Source organism: Ascidia mentula, chromosome 5 (genome assembly GCF_947561715.1).
Source record: "Ascidia mentula chromosome 5, kaAscMent1.1, whole genome shotgun sequence".
Taxonomy (NCBI): domain Eukaryota; kingdom Metazoa; phylum Chordata; class Ascidiacea; order Phlebobranchia; family Ascidiidae; genus Ascidia; species Ascidia mentula.
In genome coordinates this window covers 3,083,859-3,110,620 of record NC_138570.1, presented here as the reverse complement: position 1 = coordinate 3,110,620, position 26,762 = coordinate 3,083,859, and the positions used below count along the sequence as shown (strand labels likewise).

General features: G+C 43.2%; 1 protein-coding gene across 1 annotated transcript in view; it reads right to left on the bottom strand.

Annotated features, from left to right (window-relative positions):
* Nucleotides 1-1,230: 1,230 nt before the first annotated feature.
* Nucleotides 1,231-26,762, bottom strand: part of LOC145903958 (uncharacterized) — a 41,150-nt gene continuing 15,618 nt past the window's right edge. Inside the window, exons 25-51 of the mRNA XM_082992155.1 lie at nucleotides 26,210-26,315; nucleotides 25,879-26,001; nucleotides 25,441-25,680; nucleotides 25,114-25,212; nucleotides 24,545-24,693; nucleotides 24,010-24,221; nucleotides 23,491-23,620; nucleotides 23,294-23,365; nucleotides 23,121-23,217; nucleotides 22,636-22,800; nucleotides 22,083-22,272; nucleotides 21,439-21,567; nucleotides 21,034-21,072; nucleotides 20,532-20,607; nucleotides 5,626-5,832; nucleotides 5,133-5,273; nucleotides 4,904-5,031; nucleotides 4,678-4,792; nucleotides 4,569-4,608; nucleotides 4,406-4,494; nucleotides 4,127-4,173; nucleotides 3,868-3,949; nucleotides 3,752-3,806; nucleotides 3,193-3,302; nucleotides 2,693-2,862; nucleotides 2,267-2,377; nucleotides 1,231-2,064 (exon numbers count right to left, since the gene is read on the bottom strand). Coding sequence (XP_082848281.1) covers nucleotides 1,951-2,064; nucleotides 2,267-2,377; nucleotides 2,693-2,862; nucleotides 3,193-3,302; nucleotides 3,752-3,806; nucleotides 3,868-3,949; nucleotides 4,127-4,173; nucleotides 4,406-4,494; nucleotides 4,569-4,608; nucleotides 4,678-4,792; nucleotides 4,904-5,031; nucleotides 5,133-5,273; nucleotides 5,626-5,832; nucleotides 20,532-20,607; nucleotides 21,034-21,072; nucleotides 21,439-21,567; nucleotides 22,083-22,272; nucleotides 22,636-22,800; nucleotides 23,121-23,217; nucleotides 23,294-23,365; nucleotides 23,491-23,620; nucleotides 24,010-24,221; nucleotides 24,545-24,693; nucleotides 25,114-25,212; nucleotides 25,441-25,680; nucleotides 25,879-26,001; nucleotides 26,210-26,315 — 3,236 coding nt within the window. The 3' untranslated portion in view covers nucleotides 1,231-1,950. The remainder of the gene's footprint in view (nucleotides 2,065-2,266; nucleotides 2,378-2,692; nucleotides 2,863-3,192; nucleotides 3,303-3,751; nucleotides 3,807-3,867; nucleotides 3,950-4,126; nucleotides 4,174-4,405; nucleotides 4,495-4,568; nucleotides 4,609-4,677; nucleotides 4,793-4,903; nucleotides 5,032-5,132; nucleotides 5,274-5,625; nucleotides 5,833-20,531; nucleotides 20,608-21,033; nucleotides 21,073-21,438; nucleotides 21,568-22,082; nucleotides 22,273-22,635; nucleotides 22,801-23,120; nucleotides 23,218-23,293; nucleotides 23,366-23,490; nucleotides 23,621-24,009; nucleotides 24,222-24,544; nucleotides 24,694-25,113; nucleotides 25,213-25,440; nucleotides 25,681-25,878; nucleotides 26,002-26,209; nucleotides 26,316-26,762) is intronic.

Below are 26,762 nucleotides of genomic sequence, written 5' to 3'. Positions count from 1 at the left end.
ATTGCCTTTGGTTGTTAAAGGGAGAAGTGCTGAGTTTCATTAAGGACACATGTGTGCAGAACGAGATGTGGTACCCCCAAAGATTGTTTGGTTGGTTTACACTTTTGACTGTATTGGTTTCCTATTTGCTACACAACTGGTGGCTGTACGTGCCCGTGGTCCAAACAGCCTTGCAAACGTTCGGAGAAACAATGCGTTCTGGAAGAAATCTTCTTCTACCAGACAGGTCGGTTAGAGAAGCCTTACGTGTTATGCATGAAAATCATCACGACGGGGCGCAAGTCAGTGAAGAAGCTATACAAAAAGTTCGCGAAGTTCGGGAAGGTTTGAACGCAGTAGGGCAATGTAAACAGATTGTAATTCTTTCGACAATAAGACATGAATTGGCACTGACTGTTTACTATTTGCTCCTGAGCTCGTTTCTTTTCTTGTTTGCCAAGGCAGCGGCAGAGCACTGCTTTGTGGCACGACCATGGTCACTTTCAATACGCTATTGGCTCCAACAAATTCCACTTGTTCATCTCAGCTTACTTGTCATTACTTGGGATACGAGACTTACTTGTTACTTTGCCTCGTATTCGGGGGCTTTGTCGGCGTACAAGCTTCGTTTTCATTGATCGGGTTGTGCCGAACCACGTTTTACAGGAAAATCAAGATTCATAGCGTGTCAAAAATTAACCTCCCCAAGTTTTTGTATTTGTTTGTTGTGCCTTGGGTCGACTTACTTCAAAACATTGCGAACTGCGGGTGCTGTGATGGTTGTAACGGATGTTGCAAGACCAACGCTCGTTACCGGAGTGTTAGCGCACCCGTATGTTTGGACCCAATAGAGTTTCTCTTAAACATGGAAAACCGATCAAGTGTGGTGGACGAAGCTGTTTGGTTTCGAATGATTGTTGAAGACCTACAAGCAAATAATGAGGTTGGTATTCCCAATCGTGTGCCTGATGCTGTTTTGTAATCAATCCAACAAGATACAGAAAGACTTGGTCTGACTTCCATACTATTCTGGTACTCTATTTTTCTACTGCACTTTTTCTTTCTGTTGTAATTTAGTTATTTGTGTGTGTTGTGTCAGTAAGTTAATGCAAAGAGTAGAATCAATCTCGTTCTTCCAAGATTGTGTCATATGGCACCCAAATAAAACCATCCAACAACAGCTTAAAACAAAACTTCATCTTACATAGCAGTAAATACTATTCAGTTTGAAACCACCACAGTCAATTTATCTCTAAACAACAGCTTGTATTGATTGGGGAGAAAAAAAGAAAGCTATTGCCAGCGTTAGGCCTACAGTGTGTGTGTGTGTGTGTGTGTGATGTGAGAGGCGATATCTATTGAAGAACGCTGTAACGAAAAAAGCAAGCAACGATGCCTCCAGTGATTGAAATGGAATGGGGTTTGACCGAAGGATTCGACGTGGAACGAAGAGTTTTTGCTCTTTGGGAGTTTCGGGCGTTGCACAGACATGGGTGATCACGTGACGGCGGCCAACGCGGGCGTGAATTAAAGAATAAAATTAAAGACGCACGACGGAGCGAATTACGAACGGCGAGTATGATCGTGAAAGGGCGGCGAACAAAAAGCTGAAAATCGAAACAAAATCGCACATTTTCTATCGAGCGCATATGGTACCAAAATATATACAGTAAACCAACATTAGACTGTCGCAATGGACTCGAATTTGATAGCAGCAACCTTCTATCAATGCGACCAAAATAGTCGAGCAGTATAAGGAGCGCAGCGGGCAACCAAGCGTCTACATTTTAAGTATAAGAGCAGTTGACAGTGCACTACACAGTACTCACAGGCAGGATACTACACGCACGCAAGCAAAAGGTACACACACAAATGTGCGCGTTTAACCGGGTAGAACACGTGGCCGAAGCAGTGATAAAAGCAATTAAAACACCAGGTGCTGTGATGTGATGTATGTACAGGGAAATACGTTCAGTCGCTGTCCGATGATGATTGGTCGACGACTTTACGCTTGACTTCACGCGATACCTCGATCACGTGATCGCCGCTCCCGTCAACTTCCACTTTTGGCGGAGGGAGTTTGAACTGGGGAACAAAATTTTAAATAAATATTGGTGATTAACGCATCAACATTGTTCGCAAGGACAGCGTACATCAGTGACATACGAGGCACGTGGAACGTGTGTTACTATTCATTTCAATTAAATTCTACCGTTCCAGGACATAACGATAATTATATTAAACGTCGTTTAAAAACAATGGAAAAACATGACTATGTAATATTAACCTCACTGGGGTCTTGAGTTTCAACAATAATAGTTCGTATTATAGTTGTTGTCGTCACTCCGTATTCCTCTTCGTATTGAGAATAATCTATTTCAGGTTCAGGTTCGGTTTCCTGCAAAACGGAAAAGCTATGATTTAAAAGTTTTCTGCACAGTAGCTTTTGTGCAGAACTAAATATGTAATAAAGTGATTACTGATCATATACAAACGTAGTTCAGATAGTTAGTCTTTTTATTCACAAGTAAAAACCAACGGTGGACATATTGCCTCGTTTATTCTTCTTTGTTTAAAAAAAAATCGTATTTTTGGGTTATTTTCTTAGCTTAGTATCTTTGTAAAAAACAACCACAAAAAACTCAAAAACGTGTTGTTTGGGAAAAGTTGTGAGTGATAAGGACAGTCAATCTTTCAAGAACAATCTGCTTACATCAACATGTTCGTTGTTCCCATTCACTTTGGGTTCCTCTTGTTCCTCGTCCTTATTCTCATCCCCATCCGGTTTCTTCTGTTCAGTCCCAACATCCGGATCGTTTTCGTCTTCCGAAGAAGATGAGGATTCTGAATGGCGACTAACCCCATCTTCCTCTTGTTTCGATTCTAAAAATTAGCAACAAAATTTGTTTAAATGATTGTCCAAATGTGTTCCTGCAAACCAGTGACCATCGTCACACTTAAAACGATTATAGAGCCTAAGGTACGAAGGTGGGTCGCGGAATATTTATCTTAAAGTCAGCGCAGATAATATATCAGTTTATGCCAAAAAAGTAATATGAATGAAATTATATAGAAGCTTAAACCAGGCAAACACATGTCCCTTTAAATGCGTTACTCCTTTAAATCAGTTTAAAGGTAAAAACGTTTGCTTGCATTAGCGTCCAACACTTCCATACATTGCGGAAGTTTATTAAATAATGGATATTTGCTCGCCTTGTTGTTCTTCTACATTTTGCGCCGGTTCAAAATCCTTGGCACTGTTTCCCGACGACGAAGAATCCGAAGAACTTCTGGATCTTGTGCTTCCAACATCGTTGGCAATCCTGCGGGAATAATACAAGTAAGATCAAGTCACACTTGCAGAAACCGCGTACACTCCTCTTAAACAATCGCACTTTTAAATTACTAATGGATTGAATCGTGTTAGAAAAACCTTTCGATCCATCACAGTACAATCAAATGGTTTGAAGGATTCACCGGAAATTCATCGAGTGTAATGATTCAACGTAAGTTTAACAACTTCGGGCCATACACTATAAATACGTGTAGAAAACTTTAACTTATAAATATGTTGTAATCACATCACAGGAACTGACGATGCCCAAGAGGCGTGATACATATTTTCACATTTTACCAGACTGATGCTGCTTTAGCGAACTTGTGTATATTGTTACTACTTTCTTAAACGCTCCGACCCAATTAAGAATGGGTTAAGTAGGCTGCAACAAGGCCAAGACTTCCGAAAAAAATGTCAAGATCTACAAAAACTTACTCGTTGTCTTCTTCGGGATCTTCGTTCTTATCTGGAACTTCCAAAACTTCCCAAGCTACAAAAAATACTTGCGTTGTAATTAAGGTTCACCAGATTCCACCACATAGTTACCATACCTTCGTCAGTTACATCTCTGTCGTTACCATTCTCACTGGAATTATCTCCACTTTGTGGCGCTATTTCCCTCTCTAATTTCTCCTGTTATAAAAGGAAAGAACCAAGGTTTAAACGTCACGTCAGCCCAACATTTGCATACAATGAATAGCAGTGTGTAACACGCACCTCTATTGCATTTATAAATAGATATGGGTAAACGATTCGAAAGGAGCACCTCTCTTAGCAAACATACAACCTATTGTGAGCTACAAAATCTACCTTCGATTCAACTTCGTCGTCACTGTCATGTCCACTTTCCACTTTGTCTGTTGAAAACAGAGGTTTTGTTGAAAACTATAAAACTCAATTACGCAAAAAAGTTTTAAATTAAAAGTAATAAGAAGCACACCATCTAGCGGAAGCAAGTAAAATAGCTTGACAGGTGTCTTACTTGTCAACGTACCTTCTTGATTAATAGACAACTATATTCACAATTAATCAATGAAATCATAGTGACAATCACACACAACGCGGCATCAACAACAATCGTCTGCTTACCAGCTTCTTCATCTTTACTTTCCGGGACATCCCGTGCAGGTGTTTTCCCCTCTTCGTCGCTGTCCGATGATTCGGATGGACTTTCCCGCCTGTAAACAAAAGTACAACGTTAAGGTCACGTGACCGAGATAGAGTATTCGGTACAAAGTCAACTCGAACTCACGCTTTCTCTACTTGCTGAGCTGAGGCGTCTACTTCATCTGCTGCAAAGAAAAACATGATCGGTTTGAATTTTTCTCCATTCTGCGAATACTTTCTGTAAAATGACTCACTGTCATCCACGACGTAATGAAAGTGTGGTTTGTCTACGTCATCATCTTCATCAGCGGCGCTAGGGGGCGCCACGATCAGCGAGGTGTCGCCGTCAGTAAGCGTTTCGTTTCTCGCCTTCGTAATAAAATAATTGGACATTGTTAAGACACCGAATATCGAGTGTTTATTCCACAGAATAAGATGGATATTATAAACAAAAACGTATTAACAACGACCAAAACGTACTTTGAGGGCTGACGTAGGGGTCGACGAATCCATTGCCAACTTTGAAGGAGCCGGGAATGGGTAAGGCGAACTCACGTGACCGTGTGCAGTGAAGGGTGACCCAAGCTCGTGGGACAAGGCTTGGAAAGCTAAAGAACAGATTAGGAGGGTTTTTAGTTGAAACGATTCAAGCTTAAAGATTTACATGGACGATGTATTAAGGATATTAGTCGGAACAAGTTTAGCATACCCGAAGTATCCTGGTCGTCCTTATCCACGTTCATGGAAGGGTCAATGACCCCGTAGTGAAAGACAGGGTCATCTAAAATAGGGCAAAGGTCATCTCTTCCGATTTTCCTTAGAGCATCACTGAGACATGAGTCTGCATCTTCTGCAATATTAGACGTTTTTGTAATTACCAAGGCATTTTTTATGAATCTACAGTGGAGGTTGGTACAGAAATATTGGTTTCACAAGAAAACAAGGTTATCCACATTCAAAAGGTCGCATTACAAATTTATATCACAGCAAAGCAACAGTAACACCTTGGAATGTACAACCTTATGCACAATGACAGTGTTAATCAGTAATACTAAAATTTTTGCTATCAATACAAATAAAGGGACATGTTTAATTGAGAAAATTTTGACACAATCAAGAAAAATTACCAAACTATCTCCAGGTACAACCAATAGTAAGAGGTCAACGTTTCGTTATAAATTTCTCCACAACAAGACTTTTACCTTTTTCATCTTCGGTTTGTTTCGAGAGCCACAACGACAGCATCATCTTACTCTGGTCACCAGGAGTGGAACCGTCGGCGTCGCGTTGCACCCTCCACACGTCATCCGGGCCCAACCCGAGGGCGCCAGCAAGTGCCGGCCACTGGATACCGAGCTGGGACGCCACCTCGCGGTGCTTTTGCTCCAAAACTTCAGGACTTGATTTACCTGAGATGAGAAAACACATACTTAATTTTTTATAGTGGACATCGGGTTTGTGAAATTGGTTTTAGTTTCGTTGTGGAATCGTAAAAAAGTATGAAACGTTTTAAAATAATGACGCAAGCTATACAGACATAGTTAAATTAACAAATGTTCATGTGAAGGTTTTTGGTTTACAACAACCGTTAAACATTGTAATGTAACATCTACCAAATACTTTATGTTATTTCCGCCTAAACACATCAAGCTTGCGGTTAAGAAGTTATGAGAAAACTTCGCTACGGCCTCTATGTTAAAGAAGGCAGTGCGAAACAAAACGGATTGGAACAACACCAAGACGTACGTCACACATGTGTTGACGTAATGACAACATAAAACTCCTCAACAGGTATTTACAACATAACGCGTGACATATATTTTTTACTGCAAAGTAACATACTCGAAAAAAAGGTTACCAAAACTTTTTGAATTAAAAATAATTCAAATTTCTCCATAATACGCAACGTTCTGCTTCGCCTGCCGCCCTGACGTAAGCAAGCACGTGACTATGCCCCCAAACATCGGACAACGAGAAGTAGGACAAGCAACACCGCTCGCTAAAACACATACACGACGAATGACGAGGTGATGTGATTACGACGTCACAACACCGACATCGAGTAATACGAACTGGGAGTGACGTCACTTCGACGAGGCTCATCGTTCGTCAGAGATTTGTCATGGTGCGTGATATCGGAGGCAGAATCGCAGAATGTTATATCAGTTTGGTGGAAAAGATCATCGGCCGGTTTAATACAGGAGGGAGGATCAGACAACGATGTCGATGCATCGAGCGAATCTGGAAGCTCTCCAATCAGATCTTCCGGTAATGGTGCGTTCTCCTGCGTGGGAGAGCTCTCCAGATCTGGGGTGATGGAAAGAGTGTCCGCCTCCTCTTCAACTTCCCGGATCACAGAACGGCAGCTGCTGATAGTTAGTCCGGGCGATAAAACAGTGCTGGAGTCACTTGCGTCATCACCGTATGCGTCATCTATGATGACGTTAGACGAGCTAAAACTGGTGGTAACTGTTTCGTTACGTGAAAAATGTTGTGCTGACGTATGGTTGTTGTCACCGCCCTGCAACTCAGCCAGAGCTCTCTCGAAGTTTGAGAAACGTTTGGCTTCCTCCGATTGCAAGGGTTTGTCATCATCCGATGTTGAAACTGCTTCCACGCAGCTGGAGGTGATCACGCTGCTCGTTGAGAGTGAGAACACAGTGCGCGTGGATTCGGAAACGAGGCTATGAGCGCCTGAGCCCCCGCGGGTAGTTAAAACTCCACCAAGACCCAGGCTATCAGCTAAAAAATGATCCGCCTCATTTTGTTTTACTTGTTCGGTTGGTTCGCAGGCATAAGGTGCAGACGATTGGTGAAGAAGTCGCCTAGGTCTGGGTATCCCTGTATTTCGGTCCAGCTCTTCGCTCGCAGTTAAAGGGGAGCTATCAGTGGATGAAGCAGTGGTCGCTCTCTCCCTCTTCTTCTTCCGCTTCTCTTTCTCCTCGGCCGGGGACATCTTGTAGGTGAAGACTCCCTGTCGCAGTGCAATGTATTTGTCGGAGCTCAGCGTTCTACTTGTGAACGCTTCGTTTCGAAATATGCTGCCTTCCTGGGTAGGAGAACTATCCCCACTCTTCCTGAAGCGGAAAGAAGAGAAGGAGCTTCCCGACGAAGAACGCGACGCAGTTGAAATAGTTGATCCCGGACTGAGTGGAACTTCTGTCTTTATTTGTTTGCCCACATGTGAGGATTTCGTGACAAAACCACTTGGTTTATGTACGGGCAGTTTAGACGCGGATGTGGATCTCATGATGGATGTAGTCTCTTTTCGAAGCGTTTTTCGAGACTCGGCTGTTTTTCGGGAAATATGCTGCTGCCTTCCCTTCGATGGTAAGGATTGAGAGAGTCTTGCTGACTGCTTTGCGGTCGGTATTCCAGACTTCCTCGTGGCTGGCGTGGGCTTCGTTTCAGAAGCAATTGGCGATCGTTTAGCCACAGGAATCCTGCTGGTTTTTGGCGTTGAGTGAAGAAGTCTAGGTGTCTCTTTTGTTGCCTTAAACTCTTCATAAGTCTCTTGACTGTCTTGTTTAAGAAGTCCCTGACCTTCATCCCCGTCATCCGAAAACGTGTCTTCTCTCAAAAGCGGACGGTCTTCGTCATCATCCTGTTCGTAAACGAATCTACACTGGTTGGTGTCGACGCTGTCCATTTCAATATTTTCAGATGATTCAGAATCCGGGGATCGGTCGCTGCTTCTTGACGAGTCGGAGAATTGATTTCCTTCTTCACATACTGGCTGTTTGGCTGCATCCCTGTATGCGACTGCCATGTAGGAGAGGTCCTCCAATCTCAGAGCCTCTGCTCGAGCCTGTTTTGTGTCCATGATCTCGATGTATTCGCTCCCTTGCTCCTGTTCCGGTATCCGGACTTCGATTCGTTCCTCGCTCTCCGTATGCGAAGATCCTCCTTCAATGGACTCTTTGAATCGGGAAAACTTCTCCGCGAAAGTCATCAATGCCTCGGACTCCTCTACTTCTTCGACCATGGCTATTCTAACATCCTCATCAACAGGCTGTCGGCCGAGGTTGCTTGGTAACAGAACATCCTCAAGTGCAACACTCGTTAAGAATTCATCATCCCTCACGCAATAACTAGAGGACCCTACCTCCCCAGTGGGTGACGTCATCGACATATAGCTGGTATTAGGAGACTTTGATGACGTGGACGCCTCCATGTACGTCATCTCCCCGTGCGCAGTAAAGATGGAAGATGGGTCTTGCTGATCCTCTTCCACCTCCTCCTTCATACTCGGATCAACAAAATCCTCACGGTCCACATACAGCTTGGTGGTTGAGGACATCTCTTCCGACATGAAGAACTCGGAAGAGTTGAATTGCTGTGAGGTGGCTGTTGAATCAAATGACCGAATACCTCCCGGGTAATTGCGGTAAGAGAACTCGTCGTTAGCAGACGTGTCACCAGCCGAATCCACGTGCAGAGAGGATAAATCGTCCTCCACCGAGAGGCGAAGGGAAGGCAAGCCAACGTCCATGGAAGAGAAGGTTTCCGCATCAGATCTTCTTTCCTTGTGCAAATCCAAACTCTCATCACGGATAGGAAGAGGAGATTTTGGTCGCTCATGGAGGTCTTGGATGTTGCTGGTGGTCGACAAATGAGTTTGACTCCATTGAGCGTAAGCATCAGTTTCATTATCAGATAAACTGTAGTCCACGTCCGTTTTCACTTCCAAGGGTTGTGATATTACCCGCATCAAAGCAGCATGAGTTTCAACTACCCTTTCCTCCTGCCAATGCTCCATGGGATGATCAGCAACATCAGTATTTTTCTCGCTTACGTCTGCTTCTACGCACTCTTCGGGTGAGCCGGAAGCACGTTCCTCCACGAAAGTTGAGAATTCTTGCGTTGAGATGGACTGACAAACTGCTGGCAAAGTCAAAGACGACGCAGCATGTACGGAGTGGGCTTCTAAGTACCCTGCATCACCCACGTGCTCCTGAATGACGTCTGAAAGCACGAGTGGCTCTGTCGATTCCGACGCGACTATTTTGGAACAAGTGATTTTGGAATCATAAATCTCGCTTGCTTCACTGGAACGTTCCGAGTCGGAATCCAAAGACTCGCTCGAGGCCTTACAACTGTCGGATTCCTTTTCCACGTCATCAAGGTCAATCATTTCGGCTTGTTTAAAGTCTACTAGTCCGCTGTCGCTGGTTTTTACCACCATGACCGGATCGTGATGAAACGAAACGTGAATTTCGGGAGCTGATGGATTCGGAACATCAGAGAATTCGCGGAAAAGTGAACTTTCTTCGGTGAGAATTATGGAATCCAAAGTAGTTTTACCATTGGCAGAATTCGAATCCTTACTGCTTTCCACTACTTTAAAGGTCTGTATTGTAACGTCAGATTCTCGGAGGTCAGTTCCAGGCGAATCTTTCTGCTTGAATTCTGAGCTGTGTGACATGCTGAAGGATAAAATTCCACCCCCTTCAGCGTTGGCTGGCAATGTCAAGTCGTCACAACTGCTGCCAGGAGCATGATGTAATTCCCCGATGCTGGGTGAGAGCATGGCCCGTTCGATGGCCTCCGCTTCTATCTCCGCTTCTTTCAATACAGAGGAGTATTCCATGTCCACCAAAGATGCAATGTTCTCTTCTATATTATGCTCAGCTGGTTCTTCGATATCTTGGTGGATGAAATCTGAAGTTAAACCAAACTCCAGGTTTTCATTTTGACGTGTGACGTCGAAAGTTGTGACGTCATCGACAGATGTTTCAGCTTCATTTTGATTCCAGGCGTCATTCGTTTCGTCGAAATCCACCTCGTTGGCATGTTCGCTGTTTAATACAAACTCCGAGTCCGGTATATCCCGCCGCATGACGTCATCACGGGGTACGTCATCATATTCTTGAGCGAGATTGCGATTCTCAAGTTCAACGATTTCGTCGTAATAGGCGTCGGCGAGTTCTTTTGCCAACGAATCGGCTCCTCCCACCGACGAGTCATGCTGAATGCTGTCGGTGACATACATGCAGGAGATGTAATCTGGATCATCGTCTTGGGTGATCAATGACTCGTGCTCCTCCTGCGCGAACGGATTTTCTTTGGAAGTTACAAACGAATCAATCTCATTTCGGTCTTCGGGTGTGTTACGAGGAGTTTTTGCCGTTTCTATTTCTGATACCGAAGGTGGATCAGCGATGGTGCATTCGTCGGTGAAAACCATGACAGACAACTCATCCTTTACATTTTTCAAATCTGTTTCCACAGTTACCACCTCACGTTTTATCACATCATCAGGTTCAAGACCATCGTCGATAGTTCCATTTTCCTTCCCTTGCACTTGTTCTGTGCTGGCGTTAAACTCCACTTGAGAGTCGCCTAGAACAACTTGCGTATCTTCCGCAACAAGGATGGAAGTTGATTCCTGCCCTGGAATATCCCGGTCGCACGAAATCCGCCGAACTTCTGTTTGGGATTCAATCTCTGGCGACCTAAAGGTGCAGTCGACTATTTCCCCACTCAGCTGACTTGAATATTCGAGAATAGCGGTGAAAGATGAGGCACCAACATCTTCATCCGCTTCTAGGAGCACAGTAGCCATCTTAGTTTCGGCTTCTTCGTCTTCGGAGTCAACGAAAGAACCGCTCGACACTGAGGAAAGTCGTTTAAGAGCGGAGCCGACACTTTGCTGTTGTTGCGCCACTGAGTCGAAGCTCATCTGGGTTTGCTCGAGACTTGTCAGGCCGTGTTTAACGCTTTCCCTACGGTGCAAGTATCCAACGTCTACATGAACCTGATTCGGTTCTCTCCTCAATGTAGGTACGACATCTTCGGCACTACTATCCGTTTCCAATTCAGCAGAGGAACGGATTTCCTTCATCTCAACTTGCCCCTGCCTCAGTCCATCCACTTTCGTCGACGAAACGAAATCAGTCTCAGATGTATTAGGTTGGATAGAGGATGAAATGTATTCCAGGCTTTCGGTGCTTTCTTTGTGAACCAAAACTTCTTTGACGCTAAATTCGTCCATCGGTTCCTTGTGAGTTTGAACCTCCGGTAAAATAAAATCTTCTTTTTCACCTGAAGTATGCAACAAGTCTGCGTCAAATGGAGTGGCATCGGCTTCTGTTTCCGATTCGTCTTGGGACCAACCATCCTGTTTAGTTTGTGCTGCGACATCGTCAATACTACAGCGGCAATCCTCGTCCTCGAACCTTTTGTGAGCAGATTCACACGATTGTTCCATACCGCTGATATGAAATTCCTGGTGTTCGGCTCTTACTTGTAAAACTATTTGCTCTTCATTTCCGAAATCAACCAAATCGATTTCCCCACGTGTTACGTGAAGGTTTGTAACGTCACCCCTCGCCTTTTGCACGTAATTATCATCACTGGTTACATCATCCCTCGCCTTTTGCACGTAACTTTGCTCTTCAGTTGCGTTTGTGTTCATTTCGTCATTCACAAATTGTTGTTCGTTAATTGTTTCATCCCCAGAGGTCGCGCCATAACAGGATTCTTCTTCCAGATTAAATTCCAAAGTAATTTGTTCCTGCGTTTCAACGATGGTTTCAACATTTTCCGTTAAAATGATATCATTTGAGTACGGTTTATAAAGAGAATCCTCCAACCCAGCAGAACTAACAGCATTTTCAACGATCTCCGTTGTTTTAACATCAGATGAACGGACAACCTTAAACTGAGTTTCGTTACCCTGTGAACTTCCAACGAAACTATCATCAAGACTCTCTTCTTTTTCTTCCATTCTAAACTCTTCCTTGATAACAGTGGGAATGTCTTCACTTTCACCAGGAATATCACAGATTTGTGTAACGGTTTGGTCGGAACAACCGACGTCAACAAGATTGCCTTCCACAGTTGTCACGGCAACACTTGTGTCGTCATTTCGCACACTTTCCTCATTGTTTTGTTGTTGAGTTCTGTCTTCGTTAATCGTTTGTTCAGTGAGTGTTTCCCTTTGGTAAGGTTCACTGGTATATAGCTGTGCATTTTGTTTATCCTTACGGGACAGGATGATATCTTCTTGTCCTTCCGTTGCTGAGCTATCGACAATTAATTTTTCGTCACTCGAATATCCCAATTTACTGGTAGTTTGCATGGGAGCAACATATTGACATAATTCGACCTCGGTTTGTTGCGGTGAAATGTCCGTTTCGTTGAGTGGTGATGAGTTCTGTTCTATCCTAGATTCAGAGTTAAAGTCTGAAGCTTCGAGGGATGCGACTGTGACATGTTTTGAAGGATCTACAGTTGGAGTGTCGTGATATTTGAGATCGTGTACAATTAAATCGGTTTCTGTGTCAGTAAATGTAGTTGGAACTCCGGGAAGATATTCCACAGTGCGGGGTGTACTTTCGTCTTGAAATTTCTCCATTTCGAACAATTTTTCAACAACTTCATCCGTATCCTCGGCTTCGTGAACGTCAGTTTCTGTGGGAAAACTTTCTTGGGCTTCAGCGGATTCTGTGTGGGTGGTAGAGCTTTGTTCGGGTAGAGATGGAATTCCATCGCTTGACGAACCTTTGAAATCGCCGTTTAGATCTTCTCTGGCATGGTGTGCAGTCATTTTGGAAACGTTTTCTGCGAATTCATCGTCCGACACTTCGCAGTATAATTCATTTTCTTCATAGAGTATTATATTCGCGACACGAGAATCTTCAAGCTGTTCGACAGTTTCACCAACTGGTAAGGAATTAACCCCGGTGGTCTCAGCAATTTCGAGCTTGTATTCATTTGATTCTTCTCGTATGTCTTTGTGCTTCGTGGTCTCATCCATGGATGTTTTGACTCCACCTTCCAGTGAAATGCATTCATCCAATTGGCGCCCACCATCAGTGACCTGTGGGTCGGTTTCACCTTCTTGAGCGTGCGTTTCTTCTATTGTTAATTCTTTTAAAGAAACGTCTACGACTTGCACTTCAGGAGTACATTCCGGACCGGTCAAAGCAAAGTCATCAACCAGTTCCTCGCTTTCAGCAGTTTTAAAATTTGTCTGTGCCAAACTTTCCCTTTGCTGTTCTTGCTCCGAGAAGGCATTAGTGTCATCCTTTGTACCAATAAATCCAGAAGCTGTTATGGCGCTTTCAAATTCTGAAGAAAACATTTGTTGTGAATCCACTACACCCACTGCTTCGTGCATTTCAACCTTCAAATGTTCTAAACTGGTTTCATCAGTTAATTCAGGTTGATGGCAAGCGACTTGATCCGTTACGTCAACTTCGTTTAGGTCAGTTTCGGTGTGAATACTTTCTGAGGATTTCATATCGATGGCAGAGATTTGTTTTGCGTCAATCGTATCAGCATCGCTTAACGTACCTTTTACATCCCCCTGTGCACTTACTTTAGCAAGATGTTCAGCAGTGGCCCCGATTTTGGGGATGTTATCTACAGATTCATCTCCCAATACTTCGGAAAGCAATTCAACTTCATCGTAAAGTTTTACATTCGAGACAGCAGAATCTTCAACGTGTTCGAGATTTTCACCAACCGGTAACGATTCATCCGCGACAGTCGTACCAATTTCGAGGCGGTAATCATTGGATTCTTTCGGTCTGACTTCTTGTTGCACAGCAAGGTCTTCTTCACTGATATGATCCATGGATACATTAGCTTCACCTTCCTCATCCGATTGGCGCCCATAACCAGTGACCTGCGAGCCAGTTTCGCCTTCTTGTGCAGGTGTTTTTTCTATTATTGAATCTGTCAAAGAAACATCTACGACTTGGGCTTCGGAGGTTTGCACACTATTCCCGTGAGTACATTCCGGAGCAACAACACCAAAGTCATTAGCCAGTTTTTCGCTTTCAACAGTTTCAAAATTCGTTTGTGCTAAACTTTCTCCTTGCTCTTCTTGCTCCAAGAAAGCATTATTGTCATCCTTCGTAATATTAATTACAGAATATGTTTTAGCGCTTTCAAATTCTGTAGAAAACATTTGCTGAGAATCAACTACACTCGCTTCTTCGTGCATTTCAACCTTCGATTGATCTAAACTAAATTCATCAGTTTCAGGTTGACGACAAGCGACTTGATCCGTTGCCTCGGCTTCGTTCGATTCCGTTTTATTTTGTACACTTTCTTGGCCTGCTGAGGATTCCACATCGATGGCAGAGGTTTGTTTTGCGTCAATGGCATTATCATCGCTCAACGTACCTTTGGCATACCCCTGTAGATTTTCCCCAGCAAGGTGTTCAACAGTGACCCCTATATTTGAGATGTTTTCCACAGATTCGTCTTCCGATACTTCGGAAAACAATTCATTTTCTTCGTAAATTAGTACATTCGAGACACCGGAATCTTCGAGATGATCCTGATATTTTTCATCAACCGAAAACGATACATCCCCTAAAGTTTCCTTTGAATCTTCCAACTCGACTTGATCGTGTAGAGCAAGGTCTGCTTCTTCCCAGATTAGATTTTCATATTTCCTGGCTACATCTTCTGAAGACTTAAGTTCATCTGGTAGACGATCGCCAGTGGCCCTGGGGACATTTTCCGCTTGATGAGCACTCGTTTCTTCTGTTGCAGAATCTTCTGAGGAAACATCAATGATTTCCTGCTCGCATTCAACATCTTGTGGACTTCCCGATTCCAAATCGTCAACCAGTTTCTGGTTTTCAATAATTATGGTTTCTGTGGTCATAGCTTCACCCTTCGTAACAATAATTACAGAAAATGTTTCATCACTTTCAGGTTTCGAAGAAACCACCTGTGAATCAATTACTCTGGCAGACTCATGCACATAATCACTCATCTGTCTTAACTTGGTTTTGTCTTCAGACGGTCGTTGGGGGAATTCCCTCTGCTTGATGTCGACATCCATTTGGCCATTTTCTTTCACTGCTTTGGACGACTGCGTTTCAAATACATCGGCAAAGTAGTGTTTCTGTTCTGGTCTTTCAAGTTCTGGGACAGTGTTTTCTTCAGCACCGGTAAGGTCTCTCGTGCTGCTCTGTCTTAAAGCCGCGTTTCCTTGGGTTTCGCCCAAACCCACATCCACGACTTCAACATCTTTGGAGTCAGGTTTATCAGATGAGATAGTCACTGCAGTTGTATTTGAGCTTTCATCAGCTGCCTCGTCTAAACATTTTAAAAATGCCTCCTTCTGTATGTGCACATCATCAGCTTCAACTTGTCGGGAAACAAGGTTTTCTTGTTCGGTTGAAACCAAACTGTCGTCAACAACATAGCACTTGACAATTTCTTCATCAGTTTTTGCGTTGGTGGAACCGGCATTTGTCTGTTCCGTGTTGGTATTTACAACAATCGCGACAGTCTCTGCAGTATGGATCTCCCCGGTCGGTTCCGACGTAACTTGGTGTGAGATTAGATCGTCTCCAACGCCACTGGTGTCACGAGTACAGTTTGTTTCCCGTTCATTTGATCCCTCAAGTTGCGCATCAAGTTCGTTTTCATTCGTGTCTGGTGGTTTGCCGAAACTTTGCTCTGTGAGGCCAACAACACCTTGCCCTTCCGAAGAAGTCTTCTCATGTATCACGCTGTTAGTAGTTGACGGGTCGTAGCTTGCAACATCATACAACGTATTAAATTCCTCTCTGATACTTTCGGGATAATCAACGTCCTGAGGAGTTGTTGGTTCGAAAATTTCCACGCAGGTAGTCTTTTTATCACTGACGTCATCGATTGAATAACTTTCCGTGTTAGTTTTAGTTGTTTTGTATTCTTCCGTGGGAAGAGTTGTGTCGTATGGTTTGTACGAGTCAGTTACTTCCGTCTGGCGTTCTTCTACCGCAAACACTCTACCATCAGGAATTGGCATTAACACAGAAACAGAATCATCCAATTCTGTCTTACTACTACAGAAAACAGACTCTTCGTGTTTTGCAAAATTCTGTGCAATAACATGTTGAGTTTTGTAATCGGTTTTAGTTTCGGCTTCAGAGTCAAGTTGTGTCTTGACACTGCCGAGATCTTCAGATTCGCCACCTGTTGTCAAACGCTCTTCAGCGGCTTGCAAACGATTGACAAATTCCTCACCATTTACATCGTGACTTTCACCCCGACTGTCAACAACTGCAGAATCTTTCATGTTGGTTGGTTCGTATGCAGGAGCCACAACACCACATGAAACCGCATTACTCACAACTTGATCTATGAAGTTCTCATCGACAATATTAATGTCTGAGGTAGCGGGCCGCTCAAGACTGTCTTCGTCATCAGATACATTCCTAATTATGTGATCTGATTCTTTAAGAACAAACGTTGTACTCTCTTCTGTCAACTGTGTCGTATCTCGAACCGGAGTATTGAAACCTGATCGATCCAAGCTATCGGCATCAGCGTCTGTGTCGATTCTTTCTTCTTGGTGGACATCGGTATCTTCCAGACTATCCTGGCATTTGAAAATCGACTTCTTCTCACCATCAGCGTCTTTCATGCCAAACATATCGGGCGACCTACAGAGACCATCAACGTCTTTAGCCGTCTCCTCCGTATGCTCAACGACAACAACGTCGGAGACCTGTTCTTTGGGACGAGTTTCAAGTTCATTATCCACTGCCTCTTCGGGATGCTCTTGTGTTTCGCGGGTTTCGTCTTCGTGTTCAACTATTGTGTTTTCCGCTATCTGTTTATCGTTTGCAGAAAATGTGACGACATCCGCCGGTTCCGGTTGTTCATAAGATCTGTACTCACCTCTGGCGATTTCGTCCAACCGATCCTCAGTACATCTTGAAACAATCACTGTAACGTTGGAGGATTGAGACGAAGCGTTGCCATCTACCACCACGTACTGATTTGAGCTGAGTGACATTTTGTCCTCCGATGTTTGGACAAGAGTCTTGTCATCATGTATAACGTCCTCTTCGATTGAGCTTGCCTTCTGTAATGCGGCATCGTAAACATCGCGGGTTTCTTGGTCACGTTTTGTCATGTTTGCGATAATCTCTTCAGATTCTTGCACAAGTTGGCTGTCAGCGGTGTAATGAGTGATCTCGTCAGTAACAACCTGATCGGTTGCAGGCGTCGAATCGTTACTAACATGTGAAACAGTTGTAAAGCTATCGAAGTTTCGGCTGGTATCATCCCCAACAGATGAGCTTACACTTTCCTTGGCTATAAAGGAATGCTTACTATTGGCAGATTGATCTTTACTTCGTGTATATTCTTGGTAAATATCTGAACCAATTTCCTCAAATATTGCCTCGGCATGAAAAATATTGATATTGTCTTCATCTGGTTCGTGCTTGGTATCTGGCTGTTGTTGTTCGTAGCTTTGGTCTGTTGTAACGTCAATGGAAGCGATATTTTTCTGTTCCGTGTTGGTATTTACGCCAATGGCAACATTTTCTGTGGTGTTGGTCGGATCCGAGGTAACTTGAGCTGAAATCGGGTGGTCTCTTACGTCACCAGTATCCTTTGTTTCAAGTTTATTCGATTCCGTGTGAAGTTGAGTTGAAGAAGCAAGAAAGGTTTCAGGTTGAATTCTGGCAACAACCACCTCGTCACTATCCCTGTTTTCTGGAGTTATCGCAGATGTTTCAAAATTAAATGTATTGGTTTCAGTCACTTGGGAACCAGTACCACCAAGAACCAGTTCGGATGTATCACGGGCAGTTGCCTCTGAACTATACCCGAATGTTTTGCATTCCTCTATTTCTAGGTCGCTCTTACCACTGGAAACATGGTCCAAACTTACACCGGTTCCTTTAACAAAACTTGGAGAAACTTCCACATTTTCCGCGACGGACACTTCATACTCCCCTGCAATAAATTGTCGGTCCTCGCATACAGTTGTACTTTCTTCAACATGCTCCAAGTCCTGCAACATAACTTCCACTGTTTTATCTTCTTCCTGTGCATGATCCCTGACAGATCGTATTTCTGCTGTCTCTTCATCACCCGAATGTTGCTCCTTGACCAGGATCTCTTGCTGAGCAGATTCTGCGTCTACAACAAGCTCCGGAACCCACTCCTCATCAACCAAAAGTTGAATAGAATCACAGGATTCGGAAAGTTCGCTGATAGTGGAAGGCTGCGCAACTTCGATCTCTACCTGAGGGTAACGGGAGAGCATCTGAGCTCCATCAGGATCAGAAGATGTTTTTGGTTCCTCTGTGCTGGAGGTCCTCCTGATTGGAGACATGTTCATCAGAGGTTTTTGTTCCCACGTTTTCAGAAGCTCTTTTACTGTATGAGTCTCTTCCAGGATGACAGGAGAGATCTCATCCTCGTCTTCACTGCTGCTTTCTCCTCCGGCGTCATTCATCAAAGGAGCCTCCGGTGCAGACCGGGCGCTCGCATCTATGGAGCTACTTGGCTCAGGTGGCGTCGTTTTCGGAGGAAGATACGCCCTCTGATCAGAATAACGAGGGTTGTTCCTCCTAAATCTCTCAAGCTCACGCTGAAGTTCGCTGCTAGCCGCTCGGTACGCTGTGATCCGCTCCTGAAGTGTCTTTGGATGTTCCTGATCCTCCGATACGACAGAGTCCTCCGCGTCCGAGCTCTGGGGCGAGAACGATGCAGAGTCAGTGTCAGAGATTTCGGACTCATCTTCCTCGGAATCGGAGGAGCGTTCTCGGTTAAGAGAACAAAGGTCGTATGATTTGTCAGCGTGGATCACGGTCACACTCTCGTGGAAGCGAACCATCTTCATCTGATCCGAGCTTGCACTAAGAGAACGTTTCATGGAAGAAACTTGAAGAAGCTCCGGCTGCGACTCGGTCTTCCTCACCACCAGAAAAACTTTGTCCTCAACAACGGGTTGGGATCTTACAGCGTTTGTTATCACCGTATTGGAGGAGTTACTTTGAGATTCAAGGTCGTCTGCCAGTAACATACACAACTCTTCGTTGCTCTCTATGTCCCGTAATGTTTGCGCAATGCCTGTGTTTTTCACCTCGTCCACTACGACAGTTTCGCATACTGTGGCAGGTCTAGATGACCTCGGCTTCGGTAACGGAGCAAAGTTCTCGTTCAAGTCAGCTTCGAGATAATCGATCAAACCCTCCTGTTCTTGCTCGTGGTCTATAAATGTGTCACTGCTCTGTGTCAGCGATTCGGGGCTTAATGTAATACTGGGCTCGAGGCAAGGTGTGACGTCAGTTGAAGCTACTCTGATAGTGTCCTGGGCGGTTTCCAGCTTTTCCTCAAATTTTACCGAAAGAACGTCTTGGCCCCTGTTTTGCATGTCGGCGTCGATGGTCTGGGCCAGGACTTCAAAGTTGGCGTTGATTTCCTCGACTGCTGTCGCGCCCCTATAAGCCCGCCCGTGGAGTTCGCTCAGCTCCGATGTCTCAGCGTGTTCCACGTTGCGCTCGAATACGTGGGAAGTGCGGTCAAGGCGCTCCCCAACATGGCCCGAATTCTCTCCACTTTCAACCCGCGCAGGTTCAACTGAATACAGGTCAAAATAGCTATCGGACTTGACCTCTTCCGACTCCAGCAGTTGCTTCATCTCCACCAGTCGATTCCGGACCTCTGTGACCACCTGTGCGGTCTCCTCGACCCCCACGTCAATATCTTCCACTATTTCGACTCCACTGTGTTTCGTTGCAGATGCCTGGGCTTCGGCATGGGGTTGTAAAATAATCTGGACTTGGTTTAATTTATTTATGACGTCACCCATATCGCGAGCTATCTCTTCAGGCGAGCTCTCGTCCGGAGCGCTGGCGTCCACTGGAAGGTTAATTTATCCGAACGCAGCGTGCAAGAAAAAAATAGAGAGCGCCGGATAAAAACAAGTGGGTAATTCAACTCATATTCTATTGTTTTAAATAAGGTGAAGTGTTAATGCCGGATTTGGTGGCCACTATTGGGTACAACTTTGCTGACACCACCTTTAAAGTGGTTTGAACCAGGGCTCCTCAAAACTATAAGTCGTTTTTTGGCTTTTGTGGGGACAATTTCGTATTTCACACTTTTAGTTGTTTATCTGGGGTCACGTAGAAAACAGTTTCAAAATGGGTTTGTACAGAAAACTATTTTTTTAATATGGGGTTCGCATAAAATTTTTCTTTTATAATGAGGTCGCAGAACAATAAAGATTAAGAATCCCCGATTTAAAGAAAAACGTTGGGGTACCCAATGCGGTGTATTGGTACATAACTGGCCCAACAATGACCACGTAAACCGACATTATAAACTAGTCGCGACTATTTCTCACCGGATGCGGGATCCACCAAGAAATACCTCTTCCTCGCCTCGCTCGCTTCCTCTTCCGGAGTTTGCGACACAGATTTCTATTGCAAGATACTTTTTATAGCGAAAGACACACAAAAAAATAAAATGGAATTTTCGAATGTTGTCTTGCTCGACGTAACAGTGAATCGACATTGGACATGCTTGAATGCATTCGTTTATGTGGTTCTATTCCATTGTGGAATTTGGAGAAGGTGGAAATAATTTAATGATAAATTAAGCGCATTTTTAGGTTTCCACTTAAAAAATGCAAATGCGGTCAAGTATAAATTTCGATGTGCCTTTAATGGATCATATCGTACGCAAGCAGATCATTTCTAAAAGCAATTAACACTTAAAGTATAATAAGACAAAAAAAAAGAAAATTTAATCTAACACATCAATACCGTTACTAAAATTCGTTGCAAAAGTGAATATTTGTGTAATATAGACATGTGAGAGGTGTTAGTGTTTAGAAGAAGTATTACCTCATATTGCATGCACACGTCGTCCTCAGAATCGGAATCCTATGCAGCGCAAAACAAATTAACACCTTCATAAGCTTTAAAGCAAGTTTGTTGAAAAATTAGGGCGAGCGCCATGCAGAGTGACTTGGAGTGTATGTGTGTACCGTGCCTACACAGCTACAGTTACAATAAAGTGCAGATAAATTAATAGCGCATATTTTGTATTAACTTCACAGACACATAAACTGTTAGATACAAAATCACACCATATAGTTTAAGATTTCCATGTCACAAGAAATCTGTTAAATTTTAAAAAAGTGTTAAGCGTCCAAAAGTTGTTTAGTGGTTAATGCTTTTATTAACTGCAAATCAGCATCACAGTTACAACAAAACTTTTCCGCTACCGGATAACATGTGGATACTTACCCGATCACAAGGTGGCAGTCTAACATTCAGATTGCAGAGAGTTTTTCGAGCGCCGTGACTCTTCGGGGGCCCTAATGGTTGGCGGGTGAAAGTGAGACGACCGCAAGGTTCTTGGATCGAATCCCGGACCTGGCGGAAAAACATCAGGTTGAATGTGAAATCGTTTATGTTCTTTAACTTTTAACTTCGGAAATACATGTTTCCATAAATGTGGTAAAAAAAATAAGTGAAAATCGTTATATTTGTTGTTGCTGCAAGGAAATTTATTTTTTAGTAGTCTGTTGACCGACACACGAGGTACTAATATATTGAGTTTTAATAGTCTGTTCTTCTGGCACATTAAAACGTAACTTGTATTCACCGACGTTTCGCCTGCTATCCAGCTAGGCTTTCTCAGGGTAAAAAAAATTTTAAAATAAAATGGAAAATCGTTATGATTATAATGCTGGAATGGGGAGTGATTCCCGGAATCGTTTAATAGGAATTTCTGACCACAAATGCAGAATACGAGTTTTTGTAAACGACCCAAAAAATGTCATAGTTATTCTGACGCGTCAAAATCCTGGCCGGGTTTAATATCTGTAAAAATCCATGACCAGAGTCAGAAACAATCAAAACGAACCCAGGACTTTAGTGAGCTTTACCTTGGCAAGAATTTGAATCCTATTTTCGTTGAATGCGGTGAACTGGAAATTGTGAACTTGTCCTGATTTTATCGGTGCCGAAAGGTTCCCGGAGCACTCAATACAGATCTTGCTTCCTTCGCAAACCTCCACATCTTTGCTCCTTGCAATCTCCACGTAATTCTCCTGCTTTTCCAGCGTCTTCTCGTACCTTGTATGAACGGAAAAACAGACTAAAATTTGGCAATTTTGATGACAAAATAACAAAACACTTTACCAACGTTTCGTCTTGGTTAATTTTGGCAGAAGGTAAGGTATGTTGCGATTAACAGTACCACAAAACAAAATACTGTGTCTACAGTGGAATTCCATAAAATTTACTTGATAAACATTGTAGGTCCAAAATCATATAATACGAAAGTATCGTTTTATTCTCAACCAAAAATTTAGCAACATTGGATTTTGATAACATGACGCTCCCACATACTTTACCCAAACTGATAAATATTTCATCAATCGTTTTAGTAATTCCAAAACTTCACAACAATATTAAGTTTCAAAGAAATGTTCATACTTGTCCTCAGTGAGACAAAAAACCCTCAGCCTGGCTTCCAGGGGGTCGTGAGATTTGCCGAACACGAGGAATTTGGCCATGTAAGGTACGCGCGTGGCTTCGGCGTAAATCTGATGGGCAAGGGTTGAAGATTCGGATGGTTGGCGGCAATCGATCAACCAAAACCTGCCAACAGTGTTGTTTATGTAAGAGTTTATTCCAGGAGCTTAATTAAAGTTTGGCTTTTTGGTATTTGATCACTTGCAATCGTTTAAGTTATAAGTTGTAAGTTATTGGGGCATACGGAATAAATTTTTTCAGAAGATTTTCTTATTCAAAAAAACTCGCCTTTATTACAAACCTGGTATTAAACAGTTTTGTGGTTTGTTTGTAACGTAGTGATTATCACATTTTGGCTAAAGAGAGACTTCAACCAAGGTCTATTTTTAATTGAAATTTCAAAAGTCGCCATCTTCAAATAATTTTCATAAAAACTGTTACTGCACCTGGCCGATACTGTAGAGGTGAAAGTGACGAAGTTATCCAGGAAATTGAGTGGAGTCGAACCTGTAATGTCTTCCCATTGCGCAGGATTATCTTCGCCTGAATTTCAACACAAACAACTACCGTTAAAAACTACCACAGTAACTTGCAGTTTCAAGTATGTTGGCATACTAACCGGAAATACTGCATAGCAGCCTCAGAGTGGAATCCTCAACTGTGCTCAGGTAATCCTTTTTGTCAGTTCCCTCTGTAAAAAAACGCAATTTGTTGTTTTTGTGTTTTTTTTAAGTCCATTTTTTCGCGACTGTAAATCTTAATAAAACATTTTTGGATTCCTGAAGTAAGAAAAGCAGTAAAAATCGTTTAACCAACCTGGTAATGGAACTGTGAGTTGAATGGGTTTGTGGAATTTTCTTCTTCTCGGTTCGATTGTTAAGATGATGCTCGCTTTAGCTTTCCCACCAACTGCCCTCTTGCACATCTCGGGAGTGATCGGCATCACCTACAAATTATGGACTTCTGCATTATGGCACTAGTTTTTGCTTTCATGTGCTTATTTTGCGTTCGTTTCTAAAAGACTGCTTACAAAATAAAGAGCAGGTATTTTTTTGTCTTGCTGAACAGTTTGATCAAAACACACACACACATTCGGTAACGCTTCAGTTAAGCATGTGACTGTAGCCATAAAATGAACAGTTCCAAGATTTAAACCAGCATCAAAACTAAGTATGAAATCTTTATAATTTAAAATCACTTCCAGGAGCGGTGGTGATTATATTGCAGAAGACCATTGTGTGTTTATAGTTATGCGGACACGAACATACTATATATTCACTCATCCTAAGTATCTCAACCTTTCCAGACATTTACTGTTAACAACATTCGACCAACCTGCATCGCAACGTTAATCTTCTTCGTGAGAGAACCTTCTGGAAACTTCGCTCTGGCATCCTTCACAACCGATGACGTCAGCTCTCCTCCTGACGAACCGATCGACTTGGCGTCCTCTAGTGGCCGAGATACGAGAGCAAAGAAGCGGGGAAGATCGGATGTGATGATGCGGAAGATGCGACGCTCGGCGAGCTTTTCCGCAGGCTGTAGATCTGCATCCAATATTTCGGATGAAATTTGTGACAGAAAACTTTTGTCTTACATACTGCAGCAGTTTTTGACGTTACAAGTAATTCTGTCGACAATAAATAACACAAAAATGTTTTTTAGTCAGGTCAGCTCTATCTAACTGTGGAGCTCGACCAACCACTCCACTTTTAAACTGACGATGGTGTAAGGTTTTGACATAACGTCCTAAATAAATAAAACATGTCAATGTTTTCAGCGCTATGGACCATTTTCTTTATTCTCAAAAATAGGAGAGTTCGAGGAAGCGTTCTACTCAATAAAAGACACAAGCTGCCACGAGAGGTACCTTCATCGATGTTCTGCTTGCAAAACTGTTGGTCGGTGCACGGCCACTTGTGCTCCTTCCAATTGCTCCCGTCATTACTCCTCATCACAACGATCTGGCGGTTGTTATTCTTTAGGCTGGCGAAATGCGGTATCTCGATCGCCACTGGCCTAAAATATCAACGAGATTAGGTCAGAAACAAATTGGCGGAAATACAGTTCGGAAAATAGATATTATAAAGATTTTTGTGGATGGAAATTGGAAGGTTTCGTCGAGAAGATGTTTCTCGTCGAATTCGTAACCTTGGGTGATCGCAAATTACGAAGGATGAAAAGTCACAGTCAACAATTTATTGATAACATCACCATTGTTTTGAGAAACAGTCAAATTTCAATGACTTCGCTTACTTAAAACGTAATTTGATTGCACCGGAATGTAACCTAGCACACAAACACCACAAAACAACACATCGGAGGACGAACTACTGAAGGACAAACACACATGAGAATCACAAATTACGGCAGCTGATTGATCAGCACGGCACCTGACGTCACGCTCACCACAACACACGTCATAACGCGACGATTTACCCTAAGAAGCGACACGCCTTTGGTCCGAACTGTATCACTCTGGCCGCCAAACCTTCGCCCTCCGTAAAGGGCGGAAAGCGTGCGGGGTTATGTTGTTGGCTGCAGAAAGGAAATAGGGCAAGTAAGTGACGGGAACGCTCATTCATGAGTGAAAATCAGGGAAACACCCAAAGGGATAGTCCCATTTCGTGGTTTGGAGTGTTGACACTTCATGGCACATAACTTCTCTACTCCAAGTAAACTGACGAGCCATAACCCGTAAGGCGCAACACCGAATTGATAAAAAGCCCTGCTCGCACTATTTACAACAAAATCAATCCCACTTACTCAAGAAAAGAAGCCCCCCTCGGACCAACTTCCAAAACCCGAGCAGCGTTGCCTTCAGCGTCAAATAGTGACGGATTGTTGGTAGCTGTGATGGCCGCTGTGTGTCGCCGACGAGCAAACCTGCACGTAACACGGGTTGGGGCCCGACAAGCCTTCGGGGGCACCACTATACGTAGATCGTAGTGACGTGTTCCGCGCACTTTACCGCCTCTAGCGTCCACCATGAACGAAACAAGAAAGCTGTAACGCAAATAAAAACATATTAAAATCAACAATAATTTACCTCAGTGTTGAGTAAAAGCAGAATTAAAAACTGCAGTTAATAACAGACTGCCACAAATTTACGGATATGTTTTAATTGTAACATTACTCGATGTTAACCTTTTACGCTTTGCCACCTTTACAACGCTATTCATGTTAATGATAGTTACGTCTCACCCGTTGCAACGTGGGCTCCTGGGCGACTTGATGTTGTCACTTTCATTGGTGGCTGATGACGACCAGGACGGTCTGCGAGCTCCGTAACCGGCCAAAGCTTCCAGAGTCGAATACTTGGAATCTCTACACGCGAAAATATGCATGCAAAATTATTACTAAAAATTTCGACTGACTTGACAAGATTGTATATTCATTTAGATCAATACATAAGACACTGTAAAGTTATTCTTTGAAACACCACATCATACAACTACATGTTCTCAATATGAGCGTCGTTAAAACAAATTGCGTTTATATTTTACTAATTTCTCTATATGTGGTTAGAGCTTACTGCTGAACGGCGAACAACGATGCTTCCGTTGGCACAATGCTGTCGTCGCCCAATTCCTTCATCTCATTATTCGTCAGGAATCCTCCACCAACCATACTTTCGTCTCCTTTGATAAATTTTATAATTTAACTACAACCCTGATCTGGAACTGTTCAAATATGTTGCTGGTTTTAAATGCATTTTTATGTACATGTCCAAACGCCGCACTGCATACTGGAAAAAGCTCACTAGTTCTTACAGCTATTTTATTGTACAAAATTTAGCGGTTAGCTACAATTTTGTTACAAAACTTTGAAACCATTAAGGCCCATTTCTGAGAAGACAAGCTTTTACATTGTAACAGAAGGACAAAAAAAATCACCATTCACAAACTTAACCGAACATCGACTCGACGACTGGCAAAACCAAATCGGCCTAAGCAAGCGTTACTCATACAGCCGAATGGAATTTAAGAAGCCACAAGACTTCTGCCCCGTTCAAAAGAAAAAGTTTGATTTATGATTCGGCGTCTGTTGTAAACGAACTCCCTACAAGCGGCGGGATAATGTTCGAC